The following is a 17802-nucleotide window of genomic DNA, read 5'->3' as shown; positions in this document are numbered from 1 at the left end:
GCGCCACTGTTATGCCCTCAGCCGTGAGGCTGTTGTATTTCTTCTCTAGTTTTGAGCTCTGCTCTGAGTCCCTGCAGGGTGTGCTGAGCCCAGCCCCTGGGAGCTTTAGATGCTCCCTGTGCTGAGAAATCTGCCAAATTTCGCCCGGCTGATCCGCAGCTGCTCACCTCAGCTTGCTGTCCGCCCCTCCTCTCTGGAGCCTGCTGGGCTGTTGAGTGTGTTGGTCTGGTGCCGTCTGGTGAGCTCGCGGCTGCCGTCGGCAGTAAGGCACTACTGCTGCATCCTCGGGCGTGAGGCCGGCTATCTCCTCTCTGGCTCTGAGGTCCGTTCTGAGTCCCCATCGTCTCTGGGGACTGGTGCTGCAAGGGAAGATGGCGCCCATGCCACTCCACACCGTGGCTTCGGCCGCAGCACTATGGTCTGGTTTCTTTCTGGTGTCTCGTTTTTCCAGCCCTCTTTTTCTCTGTCCCTTGTATTTACATTCTTTGTTTCTCTGCTGATGGTGTTTTCTGGCTATGAAAGGCTCTGATTTTGTGGTAATAGAGATTGGTTGTTAGCGGGGCTCGTAAGCCCTGCTTTTCTCCGTCGCCATCTTCCCGGAAGTCCAACATATGAATTTTATAGGCACATATACATTCAGGCTACAGTAGAAGAGAATTTTATTTTATTTTTTTGTTCCTGGAACTAAATCCAGAGGCATTCTACCTCTGAGCTATACCCAAACCCTAATTATGTATGTATGTGTTTGTGTATGTATGTATATATGTGGGATTGATTATTTTTTTTTTTTTTTTGCGGGTCTGGGGATGGAACCCAGGGGCATTTGACCTCCGAGCTATACCCCCTGCCCAATTTTTTATTCTATATTTTGAAACAGGGTCTCACTGAGTTGCAGAGGGCCTCACTAAGTAGCTAAGGCTGTCCACAAACCACGATCCTCCGGTCTCAGTCTCCCAAATGCTGGGATTACAAGCATGCACCACCACGCCCGGCTATATGTGGGATTGAACCTAGGAGCATTATAGCTCTAAGCTCCAGCCCCAGTGAATTTTATTTTTTATTTTTATTTTTTGCAGTACTTGGGATCGAACCCAGGGACATTCTCCAAGCTACATCCATAGCCATATATTTTATTCTTTATTTTGAAACAGAACCTAAGTAGCTGAGGCTGGCCGAGAACCTGTGATTCTCCTGTCTCAGCCTCCCAAGTACTGGGATAACTAGCATCCTTGTAGTTTTCAGTAAACTCCTCTAGTGATAATGCTGTAGCACTTGCCAGCCCATCTCACATGCACCCTCCACTTGCCTTCTGCAGGCAGGCCCTGGGGCGGGACTTCTTTCTGCTGCCCGCCCAGCCCATGATCTCCGTCAAGTGCTCCTCTTACCATTTCGAGTCACGCTGTGTGCTGCTGGGCGACGCTGCCCACGCTATCGTGCCATTTTTTGGGCAAGGAATGAACGCGGTGAGTCCTTTTTCCCCAGGTAAGTTCCGGTCAGTGCTGACCAAGAGATCTTACATGAAAGATAAGCCAAAGGCTATCCCCAGAAGACCCCCAAGAACACAGTCAACTCAGCCGGCATGCCAGTTACTGAACTACATTGATAGCAAACTCTAGTCAAGATGTGCATTATTAGATCCTATAATCCAATGTAGAAACAAAAAGCATAAAGCTTAATACAGGATTCTTTTCAGTTGAAAAATTTTCCATAAGCTAGAAATTTGGATAATTGGTTTTCAGCAATTGAAGACTTCATTTCTCTTTCCTTTCATTTCTTCCCTTCCTTCCTTTTTCTCTCTTTTTCTTTTTTGTTTCCTTGGGGGTGGGGGGTACTGGAGATGGATCCCAAGGGAATTCTACCTCTGAGCTACACCCCCAGTCTTTTCTCATTTTAAAACGGGTTCTTGTTGAGTTTGGTCTGACCTTGAACCTGAGATCCTCTTTCTCAGCCCCTCAAATACTGGGATCACATATGTGCGCCACCGTGCACAGCTGAAGACTTAATTTTTAAAATAATGTTTGCTTAGAAATTATGCATAGTAAATGATATTAGCAGCCGGGCGTGGTGGCGCATGCTTGTAATCCCAGCATTCGGGAGGCTGAAACTGGAGGATCCTGGTTCGCGGACAGCCTCAGCTACTTAGTGAGGCCCTCTGCAACTCAGTGAGACACGGTTTCAAAATAAAGAATAAAAAATAGGGCAGGGGCCATAGCTCGGAGGTCAAATGCCCCTTCGTTTCATCCCCAGACCCGCAAAAAAAAAAAAAAAGTAAATGATATTAGCCTCAAAGACAGAAAATATCCCAAATTATCTATTTCTTCTCCACTTTTTTCCCCCCCAAAGGAAAGGGATACGTGATTCACAGGGTTAAATAAAACTGTGGAGAAGAGTAGATGTTGGTCATACTGCCTTCATGGACATTGCACTATTCTGGCTAGGAGGAAGTTTCAGGAAAAAATAGTTCTTAAATACTGAATGCTAATTTAAAAAATCCTGAACTAATGTCCTGTGTATGTGCACAACTCACATGCTAATAAATTGGTAATCATTACTCATATCTTGTTTCGGAGATTTAATTATATTCCAAGTAAAAAATAATTGATGAATTCATCATATTTTCTGCAAGCAATGGTAAATATTTTGTTTTGTAAAAACACAAGGAGAAATCAAACGTAGGGTGATGGATGAGTATCCAAGATCCAGTTTTAGAATAGGTCAAATCTCAGCTCTGGGATTTACTTCAGTGTGTCATTTACAACTTACTTCCTTTATGTTTACTTTCTCATCTGTAAAACTGGAATTTAATAATAACTACTCAGAAGTTTGGATCAAGTTAATGATTTTTTTTAATAATTTAAAGTTGTCTTCTAGCCAAGCATGGTGGCTCACGCTTGTAATCCCAGTATTTGGGAGGCTGATACAGGAGCATTGAAGTTCAGTGACAGCCTCAGCTACTTAATGAAGCCCTTTGCAACTCAGTGAGACCCTGTTTCAAAATAAAAAAATAAACCGGGCGTGATGGCCCACACTTGTAATCCCTGTGCTTGAGAGGTGGAGACAGGAGGATTGCACAGGTTCGAAGCCAGCCTCTCTGGTGTAAGAGACCCTGTTTCCAAATAAAATATAAAATAGGTCTGAGAGTGTAACCTGGAGGTAGAAGGGTTCCATCCCCAGTACCACCAAAAATAAAAATAAATAAATAAATAAATAAATAAATATAAAAGAATAAAAAATAGGGCTTAGGGTGTAGCTCAGAGATAGAATGCCCCTAGGTTCCATCCCCAGTACCACACAAAAATAAATAAATAAATAAAATAAGATAAATAAGATAAATTAAGTTATCTTCTCAGCCTCATATAATTATATCTTATTTCTATAGTCCAATAGTATTGAGTCTATGTACTATAATTAATTTGACAACTAAATTTACTTGCTTAGATGTAATCTCTACAACTGATAAGAGAAACATGATTTTAAATATTTTATACTGCCTCTAAAACTATAATTTGAATTTCTAAAAAACAGGAATAGTTTTTGACATTTTTATTCTCCACTGTGTTTGGAATACTAACTTTGTGGACGTCTTAAACATAGGAGCTTGCTTTAATCTTGATTTGTGGAGCTAAGTTAGTTTTATTCTATCATTAAGTTGTCCTAAATGTGACTCTTGAAGAGTTGAATAGTTTCAATATTAAATTCTAAAACTCTCAGTAGAGCAATATAATTATTTGTTCTTTCCAAAGAAATCTTGGAATCCATCAATATTGTAATAGTATAATTAAAAATTTAGGTCATCTTCAAAATTGTTATATCGAATAGGAATGAGAGTTGGGCAAAGACGCCACCGTCAGACTTGGACTTGATGGTATTTTATGAGCATAATTTGATGCCGGACAATTCCTGTGCCGCACATTGGTTGAAGACAAACAGCTCATGCTTTGCACTCACTGGTGGAAGTGCCATTCAAAGATAAGAAGTGTTATTACTTCCGGTTTTTTATTTTCCTCGAGTTTTTTTATTTTACTTTGTTTTGTTTTAGGGCTTTGAAGACTGCTTGGTATTTGATGAGTTAATGGATAAATTCAATAATGATCTTAGTAAGTAAAATTTGGACATGGCCTAGCCCAAATGGTTAATATCAACCTATTTTGGAGTCTGGGGATCACAAAGTCACGCTGTCCATTCCCTGTTCAGGATCATAAAACTTCCTATTAATGCACCACTGTTACCCATGTCAGACAATGAGCTTCCAGAGAGGGAAACTGTGTTTTGTTTTTTTAATTTCCATTATCTTAACAAATACTGGAAATAATTAGCCTATAAAAAGAAAAGGTTTCCTTTGGCCTGTAGATCTGACACTAGGCCCCACCTCTTAAAGGTCCTGCCACTTCCCAGTACACTTTCCAGGCAGCAAGGATTTACCGCCTGGACCTTTGAAGAACATTCACAATCGAAACTGAAACAAGGCCCATGCAAAGATAAAAGTTGAGAAAACCAAGCTTGGCAAGTGGCTGCTTCTCTGGCCCACCTGGGTGGCACCCTGACTGTCTCCCTGTCGCAACTGGACATGAGCAGTGCAGCGCTTCCGTGTGGGGCCCATCAGAGGTGGCATCTGGTGTTTCTGTTTGCTTTTGGATTAACTGGTTCAGCCAATGTATTAATGTTTCTAATACTGAGGCTCTGTGTTTTTATATGTAATTATGGAATTCAATATATACGTATATGCAAACACTATAAATGCTCATGTATAGTATGTGTACATATATGTGGTATTTAAATATGCATACACATATGTGTATATCCATGTGGAAGTGGACATAATAGCCTCAGGACTGGACAACCTTCTTTTGCTTCCCAGCATTTTATGTTCTCAAAGGTTATTTCTAAATTTAAACCTGTTTCAGGTAAAGGATAGACTACAAAACTAGCCTGGAAAGTATATCCAGATTCAAGTATTAACTCATCAACTTCTTTGCTGTGTGATCTTCAGCAAATCACTTAATCTTTCTAAAGCCTTCATTTTTTAAATATAATACTAATTCAGAGAGTTGTGAAGATTAAATAATTATATTAAATGTCTAGAAGAAAAAAGAAAAAGAAAACCTGTCATAAAGTAAGCTCACAGTCAATGAATGTTCTTTATAGTGTTACAGGAAGTCATGAGATGCTATGCCTGGATCTAAAGGGGTTGTAGGGCTCCTGGGAGTCATCTCTTCCTCCTGCTGCTCCTTCTCCTCCTCACAGTCTTCCTTTCCTGCTCATGTGGATGCTCAGGATCCAGGGGCATTTGATTCACTTCTTCTTGGTGATTGGTTTGCGTGGAGTGGTAAAGGTGGAGGAGAGTTCATGTATCAGAACATGCTGACTATGTTGGTTTTGAGCAGTAGAGAAGAAAGATAAAACAACAATCATAATTAACACTATTGAACACTTAACACAAGTTGGGCATCTTGGGGTGTGTGTGTGTGTGTGTGTGTGTGTGTGTGTGTGTGTGTACACATACACATGCACTATTAGGGACTGAACCCAGGGACATTCAACATCTGAACTATACCCCAGGCCTTTTTGTTTTACTTTGAAACAGGGTCTTGATATGTTACCGATCACTGTCATCTTGCTATTTTTAAATGCATTATCTCATTTTATCTTCACAAAAAGAGACATAAATACTAGTCTTGTCACCATTTTATAAAGTTAGAAATAGTTAAGTTTCTCAATTTATGCAGCTAGGAAATGGTGGGCCTGGGGCCTGGGCATAGGTTTCGAGACTTTGGAAACGGCATCTCCAGCAACCAGAGGTGGTGAGCTGCATGAAAGTGGGATCGCCCACTCATTTGTTAAGTATTTATTCACTATTTTCTCTATGTTGGGTTAAGATTTTATATAGAGAGATATAGAGAAAATATAGAGGCTGCCTTCTAGCTCACAGAATGAGGGTGAGCCAGTGTTTAAGCTAATAAAGTGTGTTAGGAATAGTGAAACAAGTATGCACAGGGATTAAGCATAAAAAAGAAAGTTACAAGTTCTAAGTGGGGCTGAAGGTCATTTATAGTCATTTATATGAACTGTTTGCTCTTTGTGAAATAATAAATGTAATAATTTTATCAATCAAGAAGATCTCTCAGGTGTGTGTGGTGGTGCATGTCTGTAGTCCCAATACTTGGGAGACGGAGACAGGAGGATCACAGGTTTGAGGCCAACCTCAGCAACTTAACAACTCTCAGTAACCTAGTGAGCCCCTATTTCAAAACAAAAAATAAAAAGGGCTGGGGGGAGCATATAACCTAGAGGCATAATGCCCTTGGGTGCAATCCTTAGTAACACACACACACACACACACACACACACACACACACAAAGATGCATAATACATACTCATTTCATTGTGAGTTTTATTTAATAACAACTAAAAATACTCTATGAATATTGTTCAATAATACCAGAAAGTCGGTTGTACAGAATGGCTATCCATAGTTTTAAGAGATTACAGAATATTGGTAGTGAATATACTGTTTTATTTAACCTAGATAAAGTCTGGCATATTTTTTATAGACTGTTTGAAAACATGTATTATTTAACTTGGTTTCCAGGTATGTGTCTTCCTGAATTCTCAAGATTTAGAATCCCAGATGACCATGCGATTTCAGACCTATCTATGTACAATTACATAGAGGTGAGCGAGGTTTGGCTCCATCCACACAATGGTACACTGATAGACTAGCAATATTTTCTTTTTCTTTGATCCAGCCCCATCTACTGCACACTGCCTAAGTAAGAAGAGCTACAGACAAGAACGCACAGCATTCCTTAGGCGTGGGTGGACTGTGACTTTGTAGCCAATGGCAATGACCCACACACATCATTTCCACCTGTACTCAGGGACGTTCAGAGGTAACAGAGATAACAAAATCTCTAGTGATTCATAGGCTCAAACGTAGCACATTAGGAGAGTTAGTAATATTCATCTTTAATGAAAAAATAATTTGGAGACATGTTAATTACAAAACCTAAGAAATGTCAAATGACTTTCCATCCTCAACATTAAAACCTGCATATTTAGAGTAGCACTGAATATCCTTTGGAAACTTGTTTACTAAATAAAATGTTACAATGCCCAAGAAATTCCTAGCTAGAAAGATGAGTACTTTGAAAAAAATACACTACACATTAGTTCCATTTTGAGTCAGCCACATGAAAAGCTTACAACAAATAGTTTTTATTATAGTTTTAGGATAACAGCAAATTACAAGATAAATTTAAGGAAGAAAATGACTGTTTTTCATCTCTCCTGAAGAAAAAGAGAAATACAGGGGCTTTGATCTGAGTAGAATTGCATCATATGTGGAAAAGAAATAATGGAAGACTTTATTGATGTATCTTTCCTGAGTTTTTTTTTTTAAAGGATAGATAGCTACAACATATATTCGTCCTTTATAAAAACTAATAGGTCCAAATAACATAACTTTAAATAATCCCTGTTACTATCGATATTACCAACCAACCAACCAATCAAGAAGCAACAGAATTTGGTCAAATCTTTGAGTTGACAGATTACCCACAGATTTGGTTGAACCAATTTTTTTTTTCTGAAATAAAGCTTTTATACTGATCCCTGAGCAAATCAGAATTTTCTAATAAGCTTTATCTCATTACTGTACACTTTCAAGATAATACCTTGCAATATTGAAATTGCTTTTCTGTTTTATTTTTTATTATATTTTTATTAATTTTATTTATAATATTTTTATTATCTTTTATTATATTTTTATTAATTGCATTGCAATTATACATCATAGTGAAGTTGAATATGATCAAAAATACATGTACATACTCTTGGTGTATTTCCTCCGAGATCCTGCCCTCTCTCCCCTCCTTCCTCCCCACATGTGTCAATCTGCCTGGTAGTGAAATCTTCATATATTGCTATGGTATTACTCCAACTGTTTCTTTCCTCAGTTTTCCCTCTTCCTTTCTCTAACTTCCTTCCCCAGTCCCCTATCATTACTCTTCAGGTTCTTTCTCTACATTGTTTAAAGACCTTTACCTTTTTTGTTTTCTCTCCAGCTTCAGCATATGAGAAAAAACCCTACAACCCTGTCTCTCTGAGACTGGCTGATTTTACTCAGCATAATATTCTCTAGTTCTATCCATTTTTCTGCAAATAATATAATTTTGATCTTTTTGTTTGTTTCTTATACTTTTATTGGTGTATTGTAATTATACATCACAGTGAGATTCGAAGTGGTACATTCATACGTGCACACAACACTGGGTGTTTCCCATGTACATATTTTAAAATTAGTGTATGTGCTACCGAGGTGAGCAGTTTCTCTTTATGGCTGAGCAATATTTGATAATGTGCATAAAGCCTATTTTCTTTATCCATTCCTCTGTTGAGGGACACCTAGGTTGGTTCCATCACTTGGCTATTGTGAATTGTGCTGCTATAACATGGGTATGTATGTATCATTATAATGTTCTGATTTTAATTCTTATGAGAGGATGCTGAGGAGTCATAGAGCTGGGTTGTATGGAGTTTCCACTCCTAGTCTTTAGAGGAACCTCCATATTGATCTCCTTAGTGGTCGTACTATTCTATAATCCCACCAACAGTGTGTAAAAATTTTATGAAAATAGAAACTTGTTTGACGGCCTTGTGTCCAGCATTAAGGTGAGTGAGAATGAGAAGTGACACGTAGTAGTGAGGAATAGAGCTCTTCTGCTCAAGGTATTTGTTAAAGACTCTTATCGTTGCAGATGCGAGCACACGTCAATTCCAGGTGGTTCATTTTTCAGAAGAACATCGAGAGAGTCCTTCATGCCCTTATGCCATCTACCTTTATCCCTCTCTATACCATGGTGAGTCCTGGATTTAAGATTTTGTTCTCATCTTAAACCACTGTTAGCCATTAAAGAAGACACATGAATACTTTTGAACTTCTCCACAGGTCACCTTTTCCAGAATAAGATATCACGAGGCAGTGTTGCGCTGGCATTGGCAAAAGAAGGTGGGAACGAATTATGCTATTAAAACATTTTTTAAATGCCTGTAACCCCAGTAGTTGGGAGCCTGGGACAGGAGGATTGCAGATTTGAGGCTAGCCTTAGCCAATTAGAGAGAACCTGTTTTAAATAAAACATAAAAGAAGGGGCTGGGTGTGTAGCTGAAAAGTAGAATGTTCCTGGCTTCAATCCCCAGTGCAAAGAACAACAAACAAACAAAAAAACAGAACAAAACAAAACAAAAAGAGAGGAAACTGTAACTTCCTTTGGAGTGTAAGAATGAAGTTATTTCCCAATTTAATCTCTGGACAAGAGACATGAGAGTTCTTGCTGTCCTGACAGGTGATAAGCAAAGGACTCACTGTCTTTGGGTCACTGGCAGCCATTGGAAGCACTTACCTGCTCCTGCACTACACCACACTGAACCCTCTGGACTACCTGAGAAGACCTTGGAGCTGGAACCGTTTGCTTCCAGACCGTGGGGCACATCTCCCTGCACACTTCGTGGAGTCACTGGAACAAAGTCCCTATTTTATTAGCCAGTGACATAGAGGTTCTGAGGTAGCAAATGTTTCTCTTAAAGATAAAAAACATGGCATATAATGAAATTCAATGTAGAATTGTCTTTTTTTAAACTTTACTATAAGATCCCTCGTGTCCACAAATGTTATTTTGGGCTTGGCGGTATGACATTTATCTGTTAGTGTGGCCAGAAAGGCCATACTGATTTTACCTTGCTGGCATAACTGGATTTTTTCTTAATACAAACTTTAGATCCTTTATTCCTTACTTTCCTTTTCTTTGTAAAACACATCTAGCTACAAGTCAGTGTCATAGTGTACCAGTCTAAGGAAATGGCCTAAAAATATTTTTTAAAAAGTTTTGGTATTAATATATCAAATATTATTTATCAAAAGTGGAGTTCAAAAATGAAAAAGAAAAGCTGTTAGGACCTGGTTACTACCAGGCACTCAGATAGCTGTTATAATGCAAAATACCCTCACCAAAAGTAACTAGCAAGTGGATGGAGGAGTTGGAACCTAGGACCTTCACATTCTAAAAACAGGTTTGCGTAATAAATGACATCTAGCAAAAAGCTAAGAATTCCCCAAGAGTGCAGGAGGAGGGTACCAGCCTTTGTGAAAGGAGAGCAGATACCACGTGGCCCCTGACCTTGTGGATCATTCTGGTCCTAACAAACAAACCTAGGCTTACACCTACAGTATGGCAGGAAGATTTTTCAAGGGCCAGAAATCCCCATAATCATGACAAAAGGGACCTGCATGGAGTTAAGGGGTGGACTTACACCTAGGCCAAAGGATTACCTGATAGAGCAAGATGGAAGGCTATGTACCTGTAAAAACTGTTTTGTATTTAGAACTCCGGTGACTTCTTTTCAGGTCACCCCCCTATACTATCTCAGGTCAGGGATAGTATCGGGCTGTATTAAACTATGTTATATCTTTCCATCTTTGTTATAATAAACTCATTTAAGCTTTCAGCAAGTTTGGACTAGTGTTTTATCTACACCTAGTTCAGAACAAGAAACTGTGATTACATCTCTCTCTCACTGTAACTGGAACAGTTTCCAGGAGCCCAACAGGGTCCCCAGAAAAGTTCCCCCAACCGTAACACATAGTATACTTTTTTTTTCCCCTTTTTTTGGTGGCTACCCTCTCTGTCTTTTGGTCTATTCTATCAAATTCAGGCACAGAGAAAAATAGAAATTTAGGGGAGTGTTGGCAGGCTCAGCAGATGGGCCATTTCCCGTCTGAGAGACAGAGTAGAAATAAAAGCATCCTTTTAGTTTTCTCACTGTGTGACTTGTCCCAGAGTGTCCTCTGCATTACCTGGCACCCTTTTTATGCATGGCCATAAACAGGGTGCAAGTACTGGGATTATCCATGCTTACCAGCATGACAAAGAGCTGACGCCTAGTTATGACTGCCAGATACATATGTGACATATCTGTAGTAGAGTCAGTGAGCCAGGAGACCAAACCCTGACGACTGTGGACCTGACTGCACCTGGCAAACACAGCACATGTTGCTGCCTGTGTCCTCCCTTGTTGCCAAAGGGAAGTATATGTAGTCTAATTGTGTTTAGTTTTTCTTAGGATGATGACCAGTAAGGAAATGAAATTCAGGATGTCTAGCATCTGCAACTTTATCAGCTAAAGATTGTTAAGGAGTGTTTAATTGACCTGATCCTTATTTTTTCAATTTTTAGGGTGTTCAGGTAAAAGTATACATAGTTATTTTTTAATCAAAGCAATGTACGCAAAGTTACACATTAACCTGAACCCTGATTTCCAGCAACCTTTGTTGTCTTTCAATAAAGACCCAAAAACAAAGCCATTTCGCAACAGTGGTTTTTGTTATACCGGCAATTTAGAATCTTATTTAATTATACAAAAAATATTATTTTAGAACCTAAGAAGCCAAGAACATTTTAAAGCATTAGTTACATTTTGCATTTACCAATTTAATAATTAAATTATAGATTACCCCCTGAAAATTAAGATGTCAGATAAACATCATTAAGTGTCTTTATTTATTTATTTTGTGGTACTGGGAGTGGAACCCAGGGGCTTTCTACCTCCAGGCTATACACCCAGACCTATTTTTATACTTTATTTGGAAACAGGGTCTCATTAAGTTGCTGAGAGCCTCTCTAGGTAGCTGAGGCTGTCTTTGAAGCTGTGCGATCCTCCTGTCTCAGCCTCCCAAGTGCTGGGATTGCACGCATGCACCACCATGTCTGGCCCTCATTAGTGTCTTAAAAGATTTTTTCTGACAAAGAAAAACCTTTATCATTCTAAAGAGAAAAAAATAATCTTGATTGACTATTTACCTAGGGAAAAAGGGATGTATTAATAATTTTAGGACATTTTTATTTTATTGGCATGAACAAATCTTAAATTTACTCAATTGTTAGATTGATTTAAGTCATATAAATTCAGAGGCATTTGATTTTATGCTTTTTAAAAATTTTATGAGCACTCACTTTATTAATATGCTAATTTGTAGTAGCATATAGACAGACACATTACATACAGAACATAACAAACAACATATAGACACTAAACAGAAAATTGAAGCCGGGCGTGGTGGTGCAAGCTTGTAGTCACAGCACTTGGGAGGCTGAGAAAGGAGGATTGCACAGGTTTGAAACCAGCCTCAGCTATTTAGTGAGGCTCTCAGCAACTTAGAGAAACCCTGTTTCCAAGTAAAATATAAAGTAGGTCTGGAAGTGTAGCCCAGGGGTAGAAAGCCCCTGGGTTCCATTCTTAGCACCGCAAAAAATTAAAACATTAAAAAAATAAAGCAAAGAAAATTGATACTTCAATAGCTGCTGAATAAAGACAGCAGGAGAAAAAATTTAAAAAGATAAGCCTCTAGCTAGGCAAAACCAAAATAAATGAATCAGAGACAAAATAAAAATTAATCAAAACAGAAAATATATATGCACAAATCCAGGGGGACATTTTTAAACATCCATGAGCTAAAAAAACAAAAAGAGCTGTATTTCCTGTAATAAAAAGCCATATTTGTTGTAAACTTATATAAATTGTTACATAAGAAGATTTTGGGTTTTTTTCTTCTTATAATCTTCAAAATTGGCTTTTAGTATGTAAAAGAACCAATCACATTAGAAAATAGAATTATCTTTTTGTGTGTGTGGTACTGGGGATTGAACCCAGAGGCATTCTACATCTGAGCTATGGCCCCAGGCCTATTTTTTATTCTTTATTTTTTTGGTGGTACTGGGGTGGAACCCAGAGGCTTTCTAACTCCGGGCTATACTCCCAGAGCTTTTTTTATATTTTATTTGGAAACAGGGTCTCACTAAGTTGCTGAGAGCCTCACTAAGTAGCTGAGGCTGGCTTCGAACCTGTGCAATCCTCCTGTCTCAGTCTCCCAAGTGCAGGGATTACAAGCGTGTGCCACCACACCCGATTTATTCCTTATTTTTGAAACAGGTTCTCACTAAGTTGCAAAGGGCCTCACTAAGTAGCTGAGGCTTTCTGTGAACCGTGATCCTCCGGTCTCCCAAATGTTGGGATTACAAGTATGTACCACCATGCTCAGCTGAAAATAGAATTATCTTACAGGTTTTTATAAGAAACACTTAAACATAAGCATCTTTTGTGAGCTTGATCTGCAGCATCAGAGGCCTAGGTATGAGCTGTTAACAGTCATCAAGGCAAAAGGGGCTGCTTGACTCTTCCAGTGTCTTCCAGGTTCAGAGGCAGACACCTCCCTTCTCATGCATATTAAATATAGTTTGGTGGAGATCGCTTGTTCTCCTTTCAACCACACTACCTGGGGCAGAGGCTTAACCCCACCCTCATAACCAGAAGCTGCCAATAGAGCCTTTCCTAAATTTTTAGATCCCCTGTGAACCAGGCAGCTCAGTTCTGACTAGTTCTTTATGTTTTCTGAGCTTAGGCTACAGGGTCTTTTTATATGTAAATTAGGCTGTTAGAATAGCTTTCTTCACTAAAGCTTGGGGCTCAGGGGTTCCCATTGCCTGAACTACCCCCGTTGTGATTGCATCTGCAAGCTGCCTACAAAGAAAACTGCAGGGGGCACGCCAGCCAGGGCGGGTCGGTCGCGGGACTCTGGGCCCCTGGCCGAAATGCGCTTAGCACGCCAGACCCCTGGAGAAACCGGGCCCAGTAAGACGCTGGGTTCCGGAAAGGGGTCGAGCGCGGGGCACGCCAGCCGGGGCCCAGGTGGGCCAAAATGCGCTTAACACGCCAGACCCCTGGAGAAACCGGGCTCAGTACCCTGGGTTCCGGGCAGGGGTCGTGCGGAGCAGGCCAGCCGGGGCCGGGTCACAGGACCCTGGGCCCCAGGCGGAGTAGTGTGGATCACTCTGGACCCATGGGGAAACCGACCGGGTTACAGTGCTACTGAGTGAGTGCCTGATCCCACTACCTCCTCAAACCACATATACTGTCTTCTCTTATTAAAAAAAAAAAAAAAAGGAACAGAAAAAGAAAAAGAAAAATATCGGAGAGGAGATAAGAAAGCTGTTATGGATGCCAGGACACTGGAGATGCAGACAAAACTTATTTAAATGCACTGGAATTTATGGAAAAATTCCCCGTGAAGGAGGACTGCTATTTCTCTATATTGTTAAGAATCACGGACATCACCTGTAAGGAGAGAGTTTAGCGGAGACCAAGGAGAAAGGCAGTGTTGAAAGAGATCTCCGCGATGGTGGTGGAGACTTGTATTCAGGAGAAGCAGAAACCGGATCCTACCAACCTTATTTTTTTGGAGAAATTACACCAAATGTCGAATGCTACCATCACGCATGCTTAGGAACACTGGACAACATTCAGAGTGGAAAAAGAGCCTGGGAAGGATTTGAAATGGTGGAGGCAGTGGCAATGGCAGTGGCCAGTACTCAGGGGAGGCAGACATCTGATACATTACAGCTGGAACATTTGAAATAATAACCACAGAGACAGTGATGAAAACCTGCTGAGGGGTTAGGCCGGTGCTGGGGTCAGCGAGGCCGGCATTGGAGCCTGCCATGAGGCAAGGTCGGTACTGGGGCCTCCAAGGACGGGACCGGAGACTGCTGAGGGGTTAGGCCGGTGCTGGGGCCAGTGAGGCTGGCATCGGAGCCTGCCATGAGGCAAGGCCGGTACTGGGGCCTCCGAGGCCAGGATAAGAGCCTGCTGAGGGGTAAGGCCGGTGCTGGGGTCAGCGAGGCTGACATCGGAGCCTGCCATTAGGCAAGGCCGGTACTGGGGCCCCCGAGGCCAGGATCAGAGCCTGCCAAGGGGTTAGGCCAGTGCTGGGGCCAGCGAGGCTGGCATCGGAACGTGCCGTGAGGCAAGGCCGGTACTGGGGCCTCCGAGGATGGGACCAGAGACTGCTGAGGGGTTAGGCCGGTGCTGGGGCCAGCGAGGCTGGCATCGGAGCCTGCCATTAGGCAAGGCTGGTACTGGGGCCCCCGAGGCCGGGATCAGAGCCTGCTGAGGGGTTAGGCCGGTGCTGGGACCAGCAAGGCCGGCATCGGAGCCTGCTGTGAGGCAAGGCCAGTACTGGGGCCTCCGAGGCTGGGATAAGAGCCTGCCAAGGGGTTAGGCCAGTGCTGGGGCCAGCGAGGCCGGCACCGGAGCCTGCCATGAGGCAAGGCCGGTACTGGGGCCTCCAAGGCCAGGATTGGAGCCTGCCAAGGGGTTAGACTGGAGCTGGAGCCAGTGAGGCCGGCATAGGAGCCTGCCGTGAGGCAAGGCCGGTGCTGGGGCCTTCGAGGCCAGGATCGGAGCCTGCCTTGAGGCAAGGCTGGTACTGGGGCCTCCGAGGCCAAAATAAGAGCCTGCCAAGGGGTTAGGCCGGTGCTGGGGCCAGTGAGGCCGGCATCGGAGCCTGCCGTGAGGCAAGGCCAGTGCTGGGGCCTCCAAGGCTGGGATCAGAGCCTGCCTTGAGGCAAGGCCGGTTCTGGGGCTTCCGAGGCCAGGATAAGAGCTTGCTGAGGGGTTAGGCCGGTGCTGGGGCCAGCGAGGTCGGCATTGGAGCCTACCGTGAGGCAAGGCCGGTTCTGGGGCCTCTGAGGCCAGGATAAGAGCTTGCTGAGGGGTTAGGCCGGTGCTGGGGCCAGCGAGGCCGGCATCGGAGCCTGCCATGAGGCAAGGCTGGTACTGGGGCCTCCGAGGCCAGGATTGGAGCCTGCTGAGGGGTTAGACCGGAGCTGGGGCCAGTGAGGCTGGCATAGGAGCCTGCCGTTAAGCAAGGCCAGTGCTGGGGCCTCCGAGGCCGGGATCGGAGCCTGCCTTGAGGCAGGGCCGGTACTGGGGCCTCCGAGGCCAGGATAAGAGCCTGCCGAGGGGTTAGGCCGGTGCTGGGGCCAGCGAGGCCAGCATCGGAGCCTGCCTTGAGGCAAGGCCGGTGCTGGGGCCTCCGAGGCTGGGATTGGAGCCTGCCGAGGGGTTAGGCCGGAGCTGGGGCCAGTAAGGCCGGCATCGGAGCCTGCCGTGAGGCAAGGCCGGTGCTGAGGCTTCCGAGGCCGGGATCAGAGCCTACCTTGAGGCAAGGCCGGTACTGGGGCCTCTGAGGCCAGGATAACAGCCTGCCGAAGGGTTAGACCGGTGCTGGGGCCAGCGAGGCCGGCATCGGAGCCTGCCGTGAGGCGAGGCCAGCATCAGAGCCTGCCGTGAGGCATGGCCAGTGCTGGGGCCTCCTAGGACGGGAGTGGAACCTGCTGAGGGGTTAGGCCTGTGCTGGGGCCAACGAAGCCGGCATTGGAGCCTGCCATGATGCTAGGCTGGTGCTGGGGCCTCTGAGGCCGGGATTGGAATCCTGCCAAGGGGTTAGGCCGGTGCAGAGGCCAATGGCCAGCATCGGAGCCTGCCGTGAGGCAAGGCCACTCCTGCGGCCTCCAAGGCTGGGACCGAAGCCAGCTGAGGGGTTAGGCCGGTGTAGGGGCCAGCGAGACCAGAACCGGGGCCTCCCATGAGGCAAGGCCGCTGCTTGAGCCAGCGAGGTCTGGATCAGTCCACTGAGTAGCCAGTCCACTACTGGGGCCTTCAAGAGTGGGATCGGTACTTGCAACGCAGCATGCACAGAGAAATATCGCAGAAAATATAAATCAGACGCTTCTCTTAATCAGCAATAACTAGGAGGAAAGGGGCAACAGGAAGAGGTTGAGCTATAGAAAGGGCCCTATAGTGAAGCAACTAATGTGACCAATCAGAGGGTATGTAATAGTGGAGGACGGAGTCTCTTTAAAACACAGGAGGTACATAAACAAATGTATCAAAGTTAATCACCAAACAAGCAAGGGATCGAGGGAGGGGGAGGGAATGGGATGGGAGCTGGAGGAGGGCTAATTGGATGATGTGAGCTTGTATATGCTCTCAAGTCTTGTACTCCAATGTGATTGATATATGACTACAATGCACCAATTTTAAAAATAAATAAATAAATTAAAAATAAATAAATAAATAAATAAAAAGTTAAAAAATATCTTATAATTCCATCTCAAAATATATAAAATTGTAATTATTAAAATATATATTAAAGCAAATCATTTCCATCTTTATTACTTCTCTCTTTCAACTATTCTCACAAATCGATTTTCACTTTATTAATTGATTGGTGGAAAAATTAAAATATTTAGACACAAATCATTGTGTGCCATCTTCAAATTGAACCAATATAATAAAAAGATAGGGCTTTTCAAACCAACAAAAAAAAAAAGAAAACTGCATTTTTTGTGGGACTCTAGGCTGCAGGGTTCAAATTTCCAAGACACCATGTTCAGCTATAGGATCCACACACCAGGAATTAGTTGTCAGCCACAGCACTACCTGTAGCAGTGGTGGAGCCACTGGTGAGCCTGTGTGCCAGAGCTACCAAGTGCAGCCCAGGTTGGCCCACCTCCATCGCAGTGGCTGGAGGCTAGAAGGACCTAATGAGCAGGCCAGCTGCCCGCTTTTTCCTTCCCATTTTGTGGGAACTCAGCTGCCCAGTGCATGCTGGCATGGGTCGATGATCCAACCAGTGCCTCTACCTGCCCCAGGCTCCTGACTGTCCCTGCCCGGCTGGCCTTGTTCTTCAAACCTAGGCACTGGCCCACTCGGGCGGCAGGCTGGCCAGCCCAGAACAGCTGTGGCCTGGCCCCAAACTGGGAAATTGCACCTGGGGCCAATGAAGCCAGCATCTGCCAACTGGGGGCTGCAGCAGCTATGTGAGGCCCTGCCTTTGGGGGATTTTCTTCTGGTTATTTGCCTTTTGTTTTTTCTCCAGTTTAAAATGAGCCATGCAAGCTGGGTGT

At 43.4% G+C, this 17802-nt stretch overlaps 1 protein-coding gene across 1 annotated transcript in view; it reads left to right on the top strand.

The window, feature by feature from the left end:
* KMO (kynurenine 3-monooxygenase) overlaps nt 1–9549 on the top strand; it is a gene marked incomplete at its 3' end in the record, with an annotated part of 38161 nt that extends 28612 nt beyond the window's left edge. The window contains exons 10-15 of the mRNA XM_080698696.1: nt 1316–1463; nt 4040–4097; nt 6591–6673; nt 8758–8859; nt 8949–9008; nt 9346–9549. Of these exons, the coding sequence (XP_080554822.1) occupies nt 1316–1463; nt 4040–4097; nt 6591–6673; nt 8758–8859; nt 8949–9008; nt 9346–9549 (655 nt within the window). The remainder of the gene's footprint in view (nt 1–1315; nt 1464–4039; nt 4098–6590; nt 6674–8757; nt 8860–8948; nt 9009–9345) is intronic.
* Between the last annotated feature and the right edge of the window lie 8253 nt (nt 9550–17802).

Source organism: Muscardinus avellanarius (assembly GCF_963383645.1).
Source record: "Muscardinus avellanarius genome assembly, chromosome: 7".
Lineage (NCBI taxonomy): Eukaryota > Metazoa > Chordata > Mammalia > Rodentia > Gliridae > Muscardinus > Muscardinus avellanarius.
The sequence above is the reverse complement of the archived record's forward strand: the minus strand, read 5'-3'. Positions and strand labels throughout refer to the sequence as shown.